The following is a 19277-nucleotide window of genomic DNA, read 5'->3' on the forward strand; positions in this document are numbered from 1 at the left end:
ACCTGTTTTCCTTTTCCGAGTTTTGACATCCACAATCACAGCCCTGTTCTTCTCAGTAAAGTGCTTCAAGATGATCACATTATGGGGCTCATTGGCATTATCCATATAAACACAGCGGGTCCCCACACAAAGAACCTAAAACATGAGAGAGAGACAGAAAAGGCAACTCAACAGCACACTGAGACAGGAAAGAGTATTCACGGACAAATTCGGGCCTTTTTCTTGTGCCTCAGACTTCAACAAGCACTTAAGGATAGGGCTCTTTTCATCTCTAAGTCCAAAGGATGTCGCACACACCTAGCACAGAATTGATTTGCCCCTGCAGACATGCCATATTTTTATAGCCCTCTTTGTCTCAGTCAGTTGAGAGACATGAAGATTAGAAATGAGATCAAGATAAATGCCAGAGGGAAAGACAATTTTTGACGTTCTTTGTAATTTAATACATTACAGTTATTCATTACTCAAAGCCAATTACCAGTTAGTAAAATGAATCGAATGGGTAAACTTAAAAATGCAAGCTGAAAGTGTGAGGCCCTGGGGTCAATCCCTTGCACCACCAGAAAACACACACACACACACACACACACACACACACACAAAGAAAAAAAGCAAGTTGAACAAACCACCCCACCCCACAATCTTGAAAAAGTATACCAGTATGTATATATGTCACAAAGTCTTTGATAAGCATGATGAGGACTGGAGGGGGTGAGCAGACCTTTGATTGCTGTACCTGAGGGAAGCCAACCAGCACCAGCAGGGTGAAGATATTGGTGTGCTTCAGCTGGAAAGGCAGCTGCTTGATGCAGTGGTCTGTGAAGGTGGCAATGACGTCTCGCCACAGAGGGGCACTGTTGAGTGACCGCAGGATCTCGGCCATGGAGCATGCCCAGTCTAGGCCCACCCGGCTGGAAGGCAAGAGCTCCATTAGGTGGCAGAGCACAAGGCTCCAAACTCAACTGGTTACAGCTCACTATACTCCAAGGCAGACCCAGAGGCAAAGGGCTACTCATTAATTAGTTTTAAAACTACAGAATGATGCTGGTTGGTAGCCTACAAGCATGGTTTCAAAAATCTCTATAAAAAGTCACCTGTGCATATGCACACATGCACACTCACATTTACACACAGAAAAATGGCTCAGGAGTAAATACACTAAAATAGCTGATGTATTAATATGGTGCAAATTAGGCTGACTTTTTTTCTTCATTTCTGTTTTCCAAATTTGGTATTGTGGTTATGTTCCTTTCATAGGAAATAGATTTTTAACCCCAAGACCTACATTTAATGCTCTCAGGGAAAAATACACCAGAATATGAATCATCAGAGTGTTAAATCAGCAGGCAGTGCTGAGGCTCAGCCGTTTAATGTGGAATGACAGCATTTCCATTAAACCAATTCTATGGCCAAAGGAAATTCTCAGACAACAGCACTGTAGCACCTAAAATGTATCACCAGTCAGTCCTCTGACCTAAATGGACACCACAGTGAGTGGTGTGGGGGTGGCGGGTGAGTGAGAACCAAGGTTACCTGTCTAGACATACAGCTCCCAGGCTAAAGAGTAGGTGGGTGGTCTTCCAGCCATCTGGCACAATGGCACTGTCCCCTGCAGCAAACAGGTTGTGTTTGGCTGAGAGAACCTTGATCACTGCGGCATCTACCTCTGCTGGTAAAAGACGGACGATTAACTGGCCAAGAAGACCCAGGGTGAGGTGGTAGGTTTCATTCAGGTGGCCTGCATTGGAGATGACAACCTGAAACATGAGTGGGAGGACATGCTCCAGGTCTATCAGGGGAACTGTGGGACCCTGCCAAGAGAGGGGAGAGCTCTTCAGTAGAGGATCCACGCAACCAGACCAGCTAAACTCTTCATCCCCTTTGAGTATTATTTACAACTGGCCTAGTGCCAAAAGAATTATGCAGTGGCTTTCATAAATGGCACGTGTATGATCAATTGCAAAATAAATATTCTTGAGTATCATCTTATGGTCCTACTTTCCAATTCCTTTACCCTAAAAAGTAAACTTAAATGTTTGGATGTTTTCCCCTCCTGATATGTCCATTGTAAAATAATTAAATAACTCAGAAATACACAAAAATTAATGCTTTCCATAATCTGCCCCTTCACCAATGTCCAGGAGATAACAGCTATTAACGGATTAATGAATAGCCTTTCAACCTTTTTCTAAGTACATTAACATGTAACACATGTAAAACAAATTAGCAATTTTAAAGTTATTTTTCTTTCTTTAAATACTGCCCATTAACTTACTTTGTTTCCAATTCTTCATTATAAATACCATTTAGATAAAGAGCCTGTGGTTTACAATGATAATTACAGGGATTGGAATGAATTTATGATTCATTCTCTCTCTCGCTAGGTTTATATACCAAGAGGGAGCACGGTGTGAGTTGTTATCTACAGTGTGATTCAAGAGGGCACTATGTGTATAATATGAAAACAAAGCACCGAAGAACAACAACAAAAAATGTTCTCAGAAATAAAAAATGATTCTCAAGAAGGCATGCCCTTGAAGGGGCAGCCTGTGGGGTTACTGGTGTCCAAGAATGAAGAAGGCATCTAGATAAGGACTGGGCTGGTGTGGGCTGCAGTCAGAGCCCAAGCATGGGGCAAAGAGTTTCCATATCAGGAACAGCAGAGTACAAATGGGTTGAGGAAGGCATTCCCAGGAATCACGCTCAAGAGTCAAGAGTTGAGCTCTGAATGGGGGCATCAGTGTGGCAGTGCAGCCTGAAGTGAGTGTCTGAGCACATGTGGAGGGGTGAGGGCGTCCATGTGGGGAGTTTAGCCTGGCATGCATTTTCATGAAGCCTAAGGAGAATGTTGTGCTGAGTAACAGCCTGCTGTGGGTGAGGGTGGCCTCAATGCAAGGGGGTACCCTGACATCAGGATAGCCCCAGGCACGGAAAGGAAGTATTCACCAGTAGAGGCACAGGGCAGAGTGTCAAGAGTCTAGAGGGAGACAAGGACACCTCTGAAAGAAGAAGAATGGCAGCTGGGAGGTTGATCAAATAAGTAATCATATAAATGATAATGGGATCTCGGATCTCACTGTTAAAGACAGGAGTTATAAAGACAAAAAAGGAAAAAACTAGAATGAACCTGTGGTTTATGATGATAATTGCAGGGATCAGTATGAATTTATGACTCATTCTTTATCCCTGTACATTTATATACCAAAAGGAACACATGGCTTTTCATGTCAGACACATGCCCCTGTGAACTGTGACTGATTCGTTAATCATTTTCAACTCTCAAGCAAAAATTATTGCTAAGTCTGAGCATCTCCCAGCAAACACTAAAAAAGGCCCTTGGATCAAAAGATCTGAGGACCAAATCTTTGGTACTGGGGACACCTCCTTTCCCCAAAACTCTGCAGACTTGAGAAATTCTGTTTCATCAATGTTCTGTCCAATTCCTCTCTGTTCAACCCCCCTCCCACCAAAAAAAGGAGACTCTTATAAAGATGTCAGTAATTCCTAAATTAATATGTAAATTCAATGAAAGTGCTAGCTGAATCCTTGGTAAAAAATTATTCTGAAGTTCAAAAAGAACTTCATTATGGGGCTGGGGCTGTAGCTTAGTGGCAGAATGCTTGCCTAGCACATGGAGGCACTGGGTTCGATCCTTAGCACTGCATAAAAAAATAAACAAATAAAATAAATGCATGCTGTCCATCTACAACTACAATTTTTTTTTTAAAAAGAAAAATATGCAGAGTCCAGAAAATTATAAAAAATAATGAAGACATATCTGAACTGTCTAGACTCTTTGAAGACTTTGGGATTAAGTTATCAAAACAAACAACAAACAAAAAGGAGAGAAAAATCGATTAAAAGAGACTAATAAGTATGCCATGTAAATGCAATGCAATTCTTCAGTGGATTCTGATTTTTTAAAAAAATTGCTTGAAGGAATATTTTAGAAAAATCTGTATATAGCCTCTATATAAGATAAAACTACTCTATCAATGTTAAAATTTTAAAATATGATGATGACACTGTAGTTATATAGAAGATTGTCTTTTTAGGAGACACATGCTGAAGTGTCAGTGATCATTTCAAGTTATTTTCAAAACTTGGAAAAAAATATAAGCAATATGTAAATATGCAGAGATAAATTCACAACTAGTAAATCTATATAGATTTTCATTCATTCTTTCAAATTTTTCTTAGCTTAAAATTTTTCAAAATAAAATAATAGAAAAATGATTATAATAAAGCCAGTAAACTGTAATATATACTACACACACACACACACGTATAAACATACATACATACAAAATGTAGTGGGGACTCAATGAAGAAAATAATTTTAATTGAAAATTCCTCCCTCAGGGGTACACAGATGACTATTATTAACAGTCTGCTTCAGCATCTAGTATAACAACATTTTTTTTTTTTTCTGAGTATGACATTACCCCCTTTACAAAGAAATGCTGCCTGTCTCTTACCGACTTTAGGGGAGGTAACATGGCTGCTAGTAATCCCAAAATCCTCTTCTGGGAACACTCAGCGAACACCTGCTCAGGGTTGGGAGTAACTGCCTTTTCCTCTATTGGCTCCTGAGGTGACACTTCTGAATTTTCAGCATCTGTGTTGTAAAATGCCAACTTTCAGATTTTGCCACATTCTATACATGCCAAGTAAATCACTGTGCTATCCTGTTCCAGAGTAATGCTGGAACTTTAAAAAACTATTGCTGAGCACATTTTTAAGATGTCCTCTTCTCAAGGAAGCCTGCCTGCTCCCTATGGAATGGGCAGTTACCCTCTCACACCTCCCCATTCTTCTGACTCTGCTCTTAAATTAGATGCTAACATTTTATCATTTAACATTTCATATTTATTGTCTGCCCTACTGATTTTTATCTCTTTCAGTATTGTACCCGGGCACCTAGAAATGTCTCTGGAGCATGGTAGGTAGTTGACAATACTTGCTGCCTATGAACCAGCATGCTGGTCCTCAGGGGAATCCAACTCCAGAGGACTTTGATGGCCTGGATGGATGTGGAGTGTCAGCCCCTTCTGAGAGCTGGTTCCATATATGAGGCAGAATGCCAGGTGCTCAGTCCCACCTCCACACAGAGGGCTGAAGGAACAGATCTTCCACCAGGGGCTGCAGTAAGAAGGAGGCTGAGGCTTGCTTCTGATCTCTTCAGCCACAGCATCATGCATGAATTCTCTAACAACCTGGCTCTCGCCTTGCCATTGCATTCCTTAGGCAGGCTGAGAAGCCTGGAATCCCTAGGCAAGCAGCTAAAGCCTTTGCAGAGGAACCCCACTGAAGAGGTCTCATTTTATCTTGTATCCCATATCTACACACCTGCCAAGAGGGACTTCTCCTCTATATTGTTCCGGGATTTTCCTACTTCAGGGTCTTTGCTCATGGTGTACTTTCTGCCCTGAATGTTGATCCCTACCACAGATCCTCATATATCAAGGTCCCTTATGACACTTACCTACACCTCTGTCTTAAGTTCTCCTAGGCTATGAGCTTCAGCAGGGAAGTGGGGGTGGAATGGGGAGGTGGGAGGGAGGGAGGCTCTGTGTGTCTCTCTGAGTCAGTCTCTGTTCTCCCCAGGGTCTAGCATAGTGCTTGGCACATGGGAGACACTCAATAAATACAGGAAATAAATAAGGTGGGAAAGCAGTCAAAGTGAATGAAAGGTGACTTCAAAAATTGTGTAAAACCAACAAGCTCAGGCTAGAGTACATTTGAAGATGAAAGAGATAAGGTACTGGCCAGATATTCTTTACCTGGAAGTCCTGGAGGTATGTGAGCATCTGCAGGTACATTTGGAGTGTGGGTCTGGCCTGAATGATCCTTCATGAACAAGATACCTGCATTTGCCTTACTTCTCTGCTTGTAATCCAAAGGTCTGATTTCCTTGTCTGCAGCTCTCCTTCCCTAAAAACATGATGGTGTGTGTATAAGAACTAAGGTTTTTAATAACAAAAATTTATCCTATTTATAGTACAATTTTATCATTAGTTTTAATAAATTAAAAAACTTCTGAATTCATTATTAAAAATGCCACTCATTTTTTAAATACATCTATGATTCATTAAGATAGTAATCATTGTGTCACATTCCTCCAAACATCTTCCAAATGCCCCTGTTAGACCTTGTAGTCACATAAGCAATGGCTCTATTCCAGATCTTTAATACATTCTGTTTAGCCAGGTATGGAAAGTTCTTCCCTTGGGAAAAAGAAAAAGTTATCCATTTCCTTCTAGTATACCATGGTGACTATGTTTGATGTATGCGATGTATGTTCTTTTTCAATAGAAAAGCAAATTTTTATCATTAGGAAAAAAGTTTAGATTTCATATTATTATGAAAATATGACTATACCAAATCTAAAGCCTAGAAGCATGATACTGTTTCCATTCCACTGATGTAGACATTTTATTGATATAGAAATTGGTATTTGGAATGGTGGGGGGATGTAGCTCAGTACCACAGGGCAGTGGTGTTGGGGGGAGAGTTACTTCTGGGCATGTTGATGCACCTTTATAATTTCAGCAATTTGAGAGGTTCAGGCAGGAGGATAGCAAGTTTAAGGCCAGCCTCAGTAACTTAGCAAGACCCTAAGCAACTTAGTGAGACCCTGTCTCAAAAATTTTTTTTAAAAAAGGGCTGGGGATGCATTTTAGTGGAAAAGTGCCCCTGGGTTGAATCCCCAGTACAAAACAAAACAAAAATTTAGAAATTAGCATTCTTAGGCTGTGGGACAGAGTTGTGGGCTATGTATCTATCAGTTTTCTATAAAATCTACTTTGTGTTAATACGGTAGGTGTTGATAAATCTATTGCATATACCACTTGGTCAGGGCTGGGAATATAGCTCATTTGGTAGAATGCTTGCCTTGCATGCACAAGGGCCTGGGTTTGATACCCAGCATTAAAAAAAAAAAAAAAAAAAATCACAACAGATATAATTTGAACAAACAAACCAGACACCATTTCTAAACCACATACTTGCACCCTCTTTAACACATTCTGGTATTAGTTGTTCTCTATTTTAACAAATGAACAAGCATACCTCTGTTGCCCTTTTGAGAATCTCATCTGGCAATGAGACTTGTTAAGGGGGCTCTTGCTGAAGCTGGGAAACTTCTGGGATTAGGAATCTGAGGGTGAGCTGCCCAACATGCAAGATGACAGCCCTCAGTCTGCATTTTCTGAGCAGGGGTCAGAAAATGAATGCGTGTGCATCAGGACCTTAGGGTCTTTCCCCCATTGTCACGCAGACTTATATGAGGTATCTAAGTGATGTGGGAAGACTTCAGTGTGTGGTAGAGGCAGCTCAGCTCTTAGTTTGGGAAATCCAAATTTGATTGCCTCTCTGCAGCCAAAAGTGAAGTGTCATGTAACACCAAACATACAGGGGAAGGTATGTCCTCTCCCAGTGGGAGCTAACTTATGCTTCCCCCTTTCTGGATACTGTTAGCTGACATCAGTCCTAACCTCCTGAGAATGGATACAGACCATTTTAAGAGACAACTGTGACTCTGAGAGGTACTTGCCTTACTGAAAGATCTCAATGTGCTCCCTGTACCACGTGCCACTGTGTGAAGACAATGTAATTCCAAAGTTCTGGTGAATGATTTTAATGTTTATCTTAAACATAATCTTTGTCTTAAAGGTCCTTACCTTAAATATTAAATAAAAATTATTTTATATTCATCAGACAGTCCTTTTAAGTGTCACTATCACAGGTAATACCTGGACCCAGAAAGGCTTTTCTGTCTATGCAACTACATATAAACTTATGGTGTCTACTTGCTAAATAGTAAGATTTTGGTATCAACTATTTGTTGATTGAACATAAAAATACCTACACATATACAATGCTTACCAAGGACTAAGAACTTCTTTAGTTGCATATCTTGTTCAGTCATTAGGAAAACCACCAGGAGGCAGATAATAGGAATAGTTAACAATGACATGGAACTTACCATGCACACGTTCTAATCACTTACATATTATTTCAAAGTGTATAAGATAACTCCTCACAACAACCATATGTCATAGGTATTGCTATTATCATCCCCATTTTACAAATGAGAAAATGGAGGCAGAGATTGTAGTAATATGACCAAGATCTGACAGAGCAGGGATGTGAACCCAGCAGCCCGATCTAGCGAGGATCTGTACTTTTAACATTTTAGCTCTGCTTCATCATGTGAATGGCTCTCAGAGCTCAACTATGACTCTGCATAGAGAAGTGCTATTTACATTGCAGTGCACAAAAGAGCCTGCCTCTGCCGGCTCCTCAGCAGGCTGGACCACTTTCTTCTCTAGCTGTTCCTCTGATGTGCGGGTAGGTACGCTAAGTGGGAGGGATTGGTTTTCTGGCGTAGAGTCACCATCTGGCAATATACCAAGAAGAGCGAGAGCTTTAAGACCTATAAGGGAAGAAAGAGAATAGTTAAAAGTTTATAACAAAGATTATTTCATGCAAAAGACTCAAATCACTTATCACTGCATAGAAACAGATGGCTGAGGTCTACACAAACCAAAATCAGGAGAACTTAATAAAAACATCCCTGGCTATCTACATCTATTTAGTTCCTGACTTCAGAAGGTGAAAGTCTGGACATTTTATTATCAAGAAAACACAGAAGATACAACAGGATTGTCTGTTTCAAAAATTAAAAATATTATACTTTCATAGATGTGCCACTAACTAGATTTCTAAATTCCAATTGGCAGATAAAAACTTGCTCTGATGTAGGCTTGGGTTACAGCTCAGTGGTGGAGTGCTTGCCTCACATGTGTGAGGCACTGGGATTGATACTTAGCACCACATAAAAATAAATAAAATAAAGGTACTGTGTTCATCTACAACTGAAAAAAAAAAAAAACTTGTTCTGATGCACTGATATTACCCATTGCTATCTAATGTAGGTCTGATTCTCTAAAATAACCAGAATGGGGAGTTCATTATCAGAGAGAAATGTGAATTTCTCAGAAGTTAAACATTTTTCTTTTTTCTTTTTCTTTTTGGTGGGCATACCAAGGATTGAACTTAGGGGCATTCAACCACTGAGTCACATCCCCAGCCCTATTTTGTATTTATTTAGAGACAGGGTCTCACTGAGTTACTTAGTGCCTCACCTGTTGCTGAGGCTGGCTTTGAACTCGCAATCCTCCTGTCTCAGTCTCCCAAGCTGCTGAGATTACAGGCGTGCGCCACCGTGCCCAGCTAAATATTTACTTTATTCCTAACATCCTTGGTGAAGTCAGATCAACTATTTTACTTATAAATATCTCTCATCTAGAATAGTTACATGGAAATAGATTTGTACTTCATGTTAAAAATAATCTAGACTTCCTCATGAAATTTAGTAGATCAAAATACTAAATAATCCAATTACAGTTTAATAATTAGAGTTTTAATTATTAATACTTTCTTATATCTTCATGTAAATATTTTAGAGAAACTAAATGCCACTTGAATGCTATCATTTCTCTCAACTGAATCTGTGGACTTGAGTACCACACCAGGTGAGCCCCTCGTGTGGAATACTGGACTCTTCTACCTCTGGGTCGAGCAGTCTGAGGGTTGGTCCTGGTTTCTGGGCATGATGAATAGTCACCTTTCCCCTGGTGAGCCTTCATCAGACAGTCGCCGACAAGCTGCATGCACTGGCTCCGCAGGATGATGGCATTGCTGTGGGCCTGGGGGTCCAGTCTCTCCCCATCTACAACCTCTGTGCTGGCCAGGTGTGCACTATAGAGAGCCAGGGCGGCAAAGAGCAGCCAGGAGTAGTTGTGGATGTAAGGCTGGATGAGCCTCTGCCGGTCACTGATCCGAATGGTCACCATGGGGTGGGCTGTGATGCTGTGGGTAGGCAAATGGCTGCAAAGGCAAGATATATGTAAGGCCTATAGAGTTTATGAAGCTCCAAAGAGAGGCCCAGGGCATGTGTTTAGTTGCTTCTGGGATTAGTCACCTCTAGGCTGTAGTTATTCAAAGGTTAAAGACAAGAAAAATGAACAAACACAAACATAGAACATAACATTACATTACAGAATTTTGTAATTTTTTGGGTGGGATATCAGGGATTAAACCCAGTGGCACTTAAGCACTGAGCCACATCCCTAGCCCATTTTTTTTTTTTTTTTTTTAGAGAGAGAAATTTTTTTTTAATATTTATTTTCGGCGGACACAACATCTTTGTTTGTGTGTGGTGCTGAGGATTGAACCCAGGCCACCCGCATGCCAGGCGAGCGCACTACTGCTTGAGCCACATCCCCAGCCCCCTATTTTTTTTTTTTTTGAGACAGGATTTTAGTAAATTGCAAAGGGCCTCTCTAAAATTGCTTCAAACCATGATCTTCCTGCCTCAGCTTCCTGAGCTGCTGGGATTACAGGCATGTGCCACCATACCTGGCTCAGGATTTCATAATCTTTAGAGAACTGCCTGTGGAAAACAGGCTAAGAAGTCCCTTTTGTGAATTTTGCAAGGCATGGTGTTTTGGTAATGTGAGAAAACACTTATAATCTTTAGACAAAGTACATGGGAAAGAAGTTATTTAAGGTCTCAAATTTGCTTCAAGATGTTTTTATAAAGAAAAAAAAAGAAATAAACTAAACACATATAACAAAATCTTCCTAATTGCTGAATCTGGGCAATGGGTATAGGAAAACTCACTGCACTATTTTAGGGTATGTTTGAAATTTTCTGTAATAAAAACCTTATTTAGCCTGGTGTGGTGGCACACTCCTGTAATCCCAGTAACTTGGGAGGCTGAGGCAGAGGATCATAAGTTCAAGGCCAGCTTCAGCAACTTGATGAGGCCCTCAGCAACCTGGCGGGGCCCTAAGCAATTTTCTAAGACTCTGTCTCAAACTGAAAAATAAAAAGGGTTGAGGATGTAGCTCATTGGTTCAGTGCCCCTGGAATTCAATCCCTAGTACCACAAAATAAAAGGAGGGCTGTGGGGTATAGTTCCATGGTAGAGCACTTGCCTAGCATGTGTGAGGCCCTGGGTTTGATCCCTAGTACCACTGAAAAAAAAAAAAAAAAAGAAAAAGAAAACAATAAGAAGCCCTCTCTTTAAGTGAAGAAATAAATAAAGAAAAGGTTACATGGCTCTAAGTCACCTGAGACCTACCCATAGGAATATTTCTTTGCGGCATAGCATCCATAGCAAAGATCAAAGTCATCACACACATTGCAATTCATTCTCCGGCCTATAATCAAACCCTGGCAGTTGTCACAGGTAAATTCCATGTTGACCATTTCATGGTCATCTCCATGGCCCTCAGGCTTCACTCCACCTGGAGAAAAACAGGAGTATTAGGTGGATAGGGCACAGGGCTCCCAGAAGTTCTAACAAACCAATCTCAGTACTAGAATTGCTCCCAATTTACTGTTCAGGAAGGTAGGAGCTGCAGGCATCCTTTGGAGACCAGGACACTCTGCCCCAGTGGCTCTGAGCATGTGAATGACAATACCAGTACAGAATTGCTCAGCAATGTTGACCCTGCTTCTCCAGTGCCACAGTCTGATTAAATAAATTACCAATTCCCATCATGAATGTTGTTTGGCAGAATCAAATCTATGCCAATTTGTGAGCTGTCTCCCATGACTCTCCTCTGACAAATATGAAGAATCTGTAGGTATGTTCCTCAGAAAACACTAAGGAATGATCAAGTATTTGCTCTTACTTTTTCATTCAAGAACCACAGATGTAAACAGACTTCATAACCTCAGATCTAGAGAGTAGAGATTTAGATGATAGACGTGGAAAGTACTGGCTAGTCAGGTGTGGTGGTGCACGTCTGCAATCTCAGCTACCTGGGAGGCCTCAGCCTCTGAGGCAGAGGATAACAAGTTCCAGGCCAGCCTAAACAACTTAGCAAAACCCTGTGCCAAAAACCAAACACATTTTTAAAAGGGCTAGGGATATAGTTCAGCGGTAGAGTGCCCTAGGGTTCAATCCCCAGAACTTCAAAAACAGGGAGATTGGTTGCTCTGCTCTCTTCCTATTCCAATTCCAGCAGGACTCTAAGTCCTGATGTAGATTCTGCTTAATACTCCTCATATTTGACCACTTCTGTTCTCGCTGCCACCAACCAGGTTCAGGCTCTAATACTCTTATAACCACTGACTTCTAAAGGATACTCTCACACAGACAGAACTGTTTTCTCTATATATCTCTGATCATGTTAATATTATGCTTAGTAAACCTTCCCTATTATCTGTAAACTATTCAAATTTCTTAGCCTGGTATCTTGGGGTCCCACCTGTCCTAATCTATCACTTGGTTGGACAGACACTCAAGTGTGTCCATCTAAACTCACTGCAGGCATTCACTCCTCTCCTCCTGGGCTTATTCTATCCTTGATGGTGACCCCATCTTTAGAATTTTCTTTGACTCATCTAGTTCTTTTCTTCAAAGACCAAGTCTCATTCTACTTCTTCCACAAGCCTTTCCTACAGCAACACCATGGCTACTTCTTAACTTTTCCAGAAGAAATCTATACTACTCAATGATAACTCAGCATATACACCCTTGTATTGGAATAGACATCTGTGGATACAGTCAGTCTCCTGGCTAGATTATAAATGTTTCCAGAACAGGAGCTGTATCTAACCATGTATACACAGAGCAGTCCAATGTTCACTTCTGTTGATACGCTTTGCCTCACTCAGTACCTATGAGTTAAAGATTTTTTGAAGGTTTTCTTTGTGTGTGTGATTTGCTATTTGTAAATACTGCATGATTCAGAAGCAAAAACTATTTCCTGAGGTCTGGGGATGTAGCTCAGTGGTAGAGCACTTGCCTAGCATCGATGTGCCCTGAATTCAATCCCTAGTACCACAAAGAAAAAAAAAAATTCCTGGAAACCCAACTAAACATATATCCATTGGTCCTGAGTATTTATTAAGTGCCCACCCAGCACAGTGGGAGATGAAAGGCTGTCATATAAGAGCAGTGGACCTGATCACTGAGCAGGGGAGATAGAGCCAGAGTCAGAGGATACCAATGGGCAGTATATCTATTTAGTAAAAGGAGGGTTTTAAAAGACGGCCAGATCACAGAAAATAGGAATAATTATGACTGTTGAATATGACATACTTAGTCTTTGAAATTTACCTAGGAAGTAAGTTTTGCACAGATCCATGTCACTGCACTGTAGACACCGGTAGAGATGCCAGGGAGCAATCTCATCACACCCATCACAAGAGATGTCCACATTTAGCAGATCACAGTAGCGAGCAATAAACATGTGCATCTGTAAAGTGAAATAAACACAATTAACCATGAGACTTTCTAATGTGGCCACTATTCATTAACCAACTCATTCATTCAATAGGTACTCAAGATGACCCAGGCATTATACTAGGTGCTAGGATTTGAAGCTGAATAAACTAAGTGTCTAGTTGGGAAATCCTTTAAGCAAGCAGATGATGACCATCTGCGTGTGATATGTGCTTTCACATACAAATTTGGGAGGCTTACAGAACATAGAGAATGGCTATCAATGGGTATTAGGAGGGTCAAGGAAGGTTTTCCAAAGGAGATTAATTCCTCAGTTGAGACCTGAGGGAGAAAGAGGTACTAGCTGGGAGCGGGTAAATGTGGTTAGACATATCAGATAAAAGTAAAAGATATAGAAAGTTCTACAGGAAGCAAAAGACGGCAAGACAAGGGTTTATGAAATTGGCAATAACCCTTTATGTAGAATATAGAGAAGGCGGGGGAATAACCAGATGAAGTTGAAAAGGTTAAACCACAAGGAACTTGAATGCTAGCCTAAGGAGCTATTGACTGTTTTTAAGTAGGAGAGTAATGGAATTAGATTTGAATGTTCTGAAAGTTCCCCTGATCACTGAGTAAAACAAGGGATTGAAGAGGGCAAGACGAAAGCCAGGGAAAATGATGACAACAGAAGCTGTTCAAATGGACAGGTAACATGGCCTGGAACTGAGCAAGAAGTTGGGTAGGGGAAGGTGAGCAGACTTGAGAGGTATTCAAGAGGCAGAAGTGAGAAACCTTGGTGACTAACTTGATGTGGGGTTCAGTAAAAGGGAACGGCCAAGAATAGCATCCAAATATTTAGTTTGGGTTTTTGGCTGGATATTGGTAGTGTTCACAGACACAGGAAACACTGCAAAAGGTGCATTTTCTTTTAAGTGCTAAGAAACAAACTTTTGGCCAAATTATATTGTTATATTGTGTGCCTACACCAATATGTAACAACAAATCCCATCAATATGTACAACTACAATGCACCAACAACAAAAAAATGAGGAAATTAAAAAAAAAAAACTTTAGGGAGATAGTAAAGGCACTGTTTCATAAGCAAGCAGATTGTTTACTGGAAATATTTGGAGGCTATAGTACAGTTTATCTTTAGGGCCTAGAAATGAAGGAACTAAATATGTAAGTCACATATAGTAGTAGATATGTAGTAGCAGAGGAAATATGCCCATCATTTGAGAAATACAGAATGGCTCCAAATAAGGTATTAACATAAAAGAGAGAAAAAGTCACAAGGCTCAATTGTGGGCCCAGAGAAAAATTCCAAGCACCGCAGAAGTGCCACATGAGCAAAGTGGTCAGTACAAGTAGGCACTCAAGCATAAAATACGAATGACTCTGAGGCAGCAGAAGCCTGGCACCTGTGGTAGCAACAAAGTTAACACCTAATGTGGAGGTGGATGGATAGGCCACCTGAGCCAGGTGCCTTACTCATCTGCATCATGCAGTTCTGACTGCAGTATACAGATGGCTGCTTCCTCACTCATCAGACAACCCTCCCTGGTGCTTGCCTCCATGAAGAAAATGTGCTACCCAAGGCCACAAGAACCCAGGTCCTGTAACAATTCTATTTCTCACTGTAAATTAACGAATTGATACCTAACACAGTACATCAGCCTTGTAAGACACTCTTTTTTGAGTCTAGTTCTGTGGGAGGGGGCCACTGACAGTCACATCAGCATGCAGAGCCTCTCAGGTTAATACCAGATGTGAAGGTCCAGAATGCCCTCTCAGGAGAAATCCTGCCAGCAGGCCCAAAGCACACCCTCCTCTCCAAACTCCAGATCACTCTAATTGGGAGGTCTTACTTTCCTCTGCTTCTCTGGATCCTCCTGGGCTATTTTTTCATACCAGGCCTCAAACATGCCATCCTGACACTCATCCATCCACTCTGAGTTCTGCTTGGCATCAGCAAGCTCATCTTCTTCACTCCACTGGCTAAAAGGAGGGCAAAAAGAGAAAAAAAAGCATAAAAAAAACAAACAACAACAACAAAAAACCGAGATGGGGGGAGGGAGAGGAAGGGAGGAGAGAAGAAGAAGAGGGAGCATGCATCTCTGGATATCCAAGGAAAGCGCTAGTTAGCAGACTCCATGACTTATGGGTCTAATAGAGTGGGCAATTTTAAACATTTTAAGAGAAAAGTCAATTACTTTTAAAAACTGCAGGGTTTGTCTACTATTTGCTAGATATATGCTAATAAAAATGGAGAAGCCCCTTTCAGAGTAGATTACCCTGGGTGAGGTGAACCAATCATGTGCCAGGCTCTTGGGCCAAAACAGTGATTAAAAAAAAAAAAAGTTCTATACGGACATGCTTAGAACATCCTAGTGGAATCAGCACAAAAAGGGAGTCAGGACATATGACTTCGGCTCCACCACTAGCTGCTACAAAGCCTTGATTCATTAGAGTAGGCCCTCTGTATCTGTGGGTTCTATAGCCCAGAGTTCCATGTCCCTAGATTCAACCATCATTGAATCAAAAATTAGAAAAAAAAAATTGTGTCTGTTCTGAATCAGTTTTTTCTTGTCATCATTCCCTAAACAATGTGTAACATCGTGTAACAATGTATAAATAGCTATAGCAATGTAATAGCTATTTAACTTAATAGCTATTTAGGTATCATTTATATTATATTGGATATTATAAGTAATTTAGAAATAATTCGAAGTATATGGGAGGATGTGGGTAGTTTATATTTTATATAAGGGACTTGGGTATCTGCAGATTTTGTTATTGGTGAGGGGTCCTGGAACCAATCTCTTAAGGATACTGAGGAAGACTGTATTTTGCCCTTGTCCTGTCTCCTCATTTTAAATAAAGGATTTCAGGTAGATAATCTCATGGGCAGGTTCCTTTTAGATTCAAAACTATAAATTTCCATCATTTCAGTTTTTTTTTTTTTTTTTTTTTAGAATTTTTTAATATTTATTTTTTCAGTTCTTGGCTGACACAACATCTTTGTTCTTTGTTTGTATGTGGTGCTGAGGATCGAACCCGGGCCGCACGCATGCCAGGCGAGCGCGCTACCGCTTGAGCCACATCCCCAGCCCCTTCAGTTTGTTTTAGCAACAAGTATTTTAAACACAAAATGATTTGCTTGATAGCAAATGCAAAATGTTCCAACCAACAAATAAATATACATTCATTCACGTATCCCACCAAAATGATTTTAGGTCTATTCTTCATAGCTTTGGGCTAGTGCCAGGAAGGATTGGTGTGAGGGGTGTGACCTACCCCCAAAGACTGTATCATGTAGATGCAGACAAAGCTTGAAATAATGGCAGACTGACAGAAGATGAAACCGCATGTTGATGCCCACCCAGCATTGTGTTCCCTCTCTCTGCCCTCATTGCTCTCTGGCAGCAGATCAAGGCTGTGTCTTCTTTTCTCAGAATATCTCTCCTGAGAGTAAAAATTGCCTCACTGATTTATTTCTTCCTCATTCTCCCCTCTTGAAGCCTGCTCCCTCCAACTCTATTTTCTTCTTTCTTTTCACACACACAAGTAGATAATGGTAAGTGTACCTGGACTTTGAAGAGACATTCGTCAAAAATGGAATGAAAAAAAAAAAACAAACTTGCAAATTATTTTTTCTTATAAGGTAAGTCCTTATATAAGTCCCTATATTTATTAGAACATAGTGGCTAATATAGAGGCTGATTGTGTTATCATCTTATCTCTAAAGATGAGGAAACTGAGGCACAGAGGGATTAAATAACTTGCCCACAGTCACCCAGCCAGTGTGTGGCAAAGCCCAGGATCTATATTACACAGACTCTTGCTTTGGAGCCCATGCCCTTCACCCTTATGCTATGATCCCTGTATCTTATCATCTACTTTAGGAATTGCGGAATACAGGACCGTGTTCTTACCTGATCACACTGTCATGGACACTTATATTTTCCTGTGACATTTTCATGAGGAGATCTGGTAACTGAATGTCAACGAAGAAGGCAAGGTCACTGGGTTCCCAGCCCATATCCAACAGATGAAGCAGGGCTGTCTGAACACAGGATAAGGCAGGCAGCAGGGATCTAAGGGGGAGGCCACAAAAGTGACAGTTAACAGAGCTGTCCATAACCAACATAACGACAACAGGGGCAATGCAAGTCAGTATCTTATCTGTAATAGGAAAGCAGAAACACTCATATTCCATACAAACGTCTTCCAAAGATTAAGCAAAAGAAGACTGAAAGGTGTAAGGTAAGTTCTCCATTCTGCCAGGACTACTACAGGGCCTTCTTTACAGTAGAGGCTGAGCAGTAAAGGTCAGCAAATTGGGCCACCCCAAACTAGCTAAAGTTATGCAATTTAGATTTACAGAAGAGACATATGACTTAAGGTTTATATCTAAACCACTTAGTAAGGAGGATACTGAAAAATAGTTTTATACTCAAGTTTTAAAACTACAAATAATACATCAAAAACTAAAAATAATAGGTTATAAAACTCCTAGATAAAACAAAACTCATACTTAATGTACATATCAAACAGAAAAAAGACTAGCAAAAAATATACTAATAAATTAACATTAATGAATAGTTCTAAATGATAAGATTAGAGGCTATTTTTATCTTATCCTTTCTTTTCAACTTTGCAGAAAAAAATACATTTTTTTCCTCTAGAAGTTAAAAAGTCATCCAGTACCTGTCATTTATGCTATTAAATCCTTTAATTGCTTTGACCAAAAACATAACAAGTTGATAGTAAGTGTCTCGAATTTCTTTGTGTAGATCAGCACCACAGCCTTCCAAGTGTCCAAAGTAACTAGAAAGAAAGGAAACCATGGACTTAATTGCCAAGACAGCTTTTATTTAATAATCCTATTCCTTACATGAAAGAGCCCAGAAGCAGCACGCTGAACAAAGTGGTGCTGAAACTTAAATGATAACAGGAGTAATAATTTTAGAAAGTAATGGAGAAAACAGCAAGTGAGTCAAATTGACCAGGTCAAGAGCTACCTCACAGAAGTTTGGAGATGATTAACTATTCATCTTTCTTTTATTTTATTAATAAAAAAACCATGCCTCCCCCCCACTCCTTGAGTGCCAGATACTTTGTTAAGTATTTTTCACAAATTATCTCATTTAATAATCTCCACATAATCATGCCCACCCTTCTGCCTCCCTTGATGACTTTAGTACTAAGGTCACTGGCTTTTCTACCTTCATCCTTTTTATCTTAGTGACTTCAACATCCCTAGGAGTGATACCACTATTCCTTTTTCTCTCAAACCCTCTGCCACCTTCATTGCCAAGGATCTTCTCTTCCATGCCCTTAGCCATCCCAAGTTGATGGTCATTTCCTTGACACTGTCATCAAATGATGGCTGACTTCAGAGCATGCAACTCTGCCTACAACCTCTCATCCTGCTGTCTTACTGTGGACTCTCACACAATCTCTTCTTCAATTCCAAATGAGCCCTGGCCCATGCCAACTCTCTGGCTTCCTTCTACTTCCATCTGCTTGCTGAGAAATTTTATACTTGTATCAAAACTGCTGTATGTAGCTAGGTCACATAAACAAGTGGACCAGTGTCACTTTAAATTCATGACTGTAATTCTCAAATAAGCACTTAGAAATATTATAAGGCAGTCTCATAGACTGATTTTCTCAATTTTCATATCATCTAGAACCTTCTTGCTTCTCCTTAAACAGCCTTCTCAACCCTCCATTTTTTGATGACTATCCTCACATTTTACTTTAAAAAAACATAAGTGATCAAAGGAAATCCCTCATCTTTGTACCACCAATTTAGCAACCAACTTGCATCTGCACTGAACTGTCTGTCTATCCTGTTTCTTTCTGCTATCACAAAGCTACCCTGATTCTGTGCAAAGCCAAAATCAACTCCACAGCTGCTACTGCAGACTATCCCCACTTCCCCTACATTGGCTTCCCCTCCTGCTGATTCATTCCCATCAATATTCAAAAGCATTCTAACACCTCAGTGGCAATGCTGGG

General features: G+C 40.4%; 1 protein-coding gene across 7 annotated transcripts in view; it reads right to left on the minus strand.

The window, feature by feature from the left end:
- LOC124102272 (zinc finger ZZ-type and EF-hand domain-containing protein 1) overlaps nt 1-19277 on the minus strand; it is a gene marked incomplete at its 5' end in the record, with an annotated part of 68079 nt that overhangs the window by 18034 nt on the left and 30768 nt on the right. For 5 of the 7 annotated variants that reach the window (XR_009228108.1, XM_046458502.2, XM_046458501.2 and 2 more), the window contains 12 exon segments: nt 3-135; nt 737-911; nt 1534-1811; nt 4479-4618; nt 5784-5934; nt 8268-8437; nt 9632-9894; nt 11154-11319; nt 13143-13281; nt 15119-15248; nt 17186-17347; nt 17961-18080. Coding sequence is in view for 6 of the 7 variants with exons in the window: in XM_046458502.2 (XP_046314458.1) it covers nt 3-135; nt 737-911; nt 1534-1811; nt 4479-4618; nt 5784-5934; nt 8268-8437; nt 9632-9894; nt 11154-11319; nt 13143-13281; nt 15119-15248; nt 17186-17347; nt 17961-18080 (2027 nt within the window). 7 annotated transcript variants of the gene reach the window in all.

The sequence above is a fragment of the Marmota monax genome, unplaced genomic scaffold (genome assembly GCF_021218885.2).
Source record: "Marmota monax isolate L192 unplaced genomic scaffold, Marmota_monax_Labrador192_F-V1.1 WCK01_AAM20220418_F8-fsc00949, whole genome shotgun sequence".
NCBI classification, from domain to species: Eukaryota; Metazoa; Chordata; class Mammalia; order Rodentia; family Sciuridae; genus Marmota; species Marmota monax.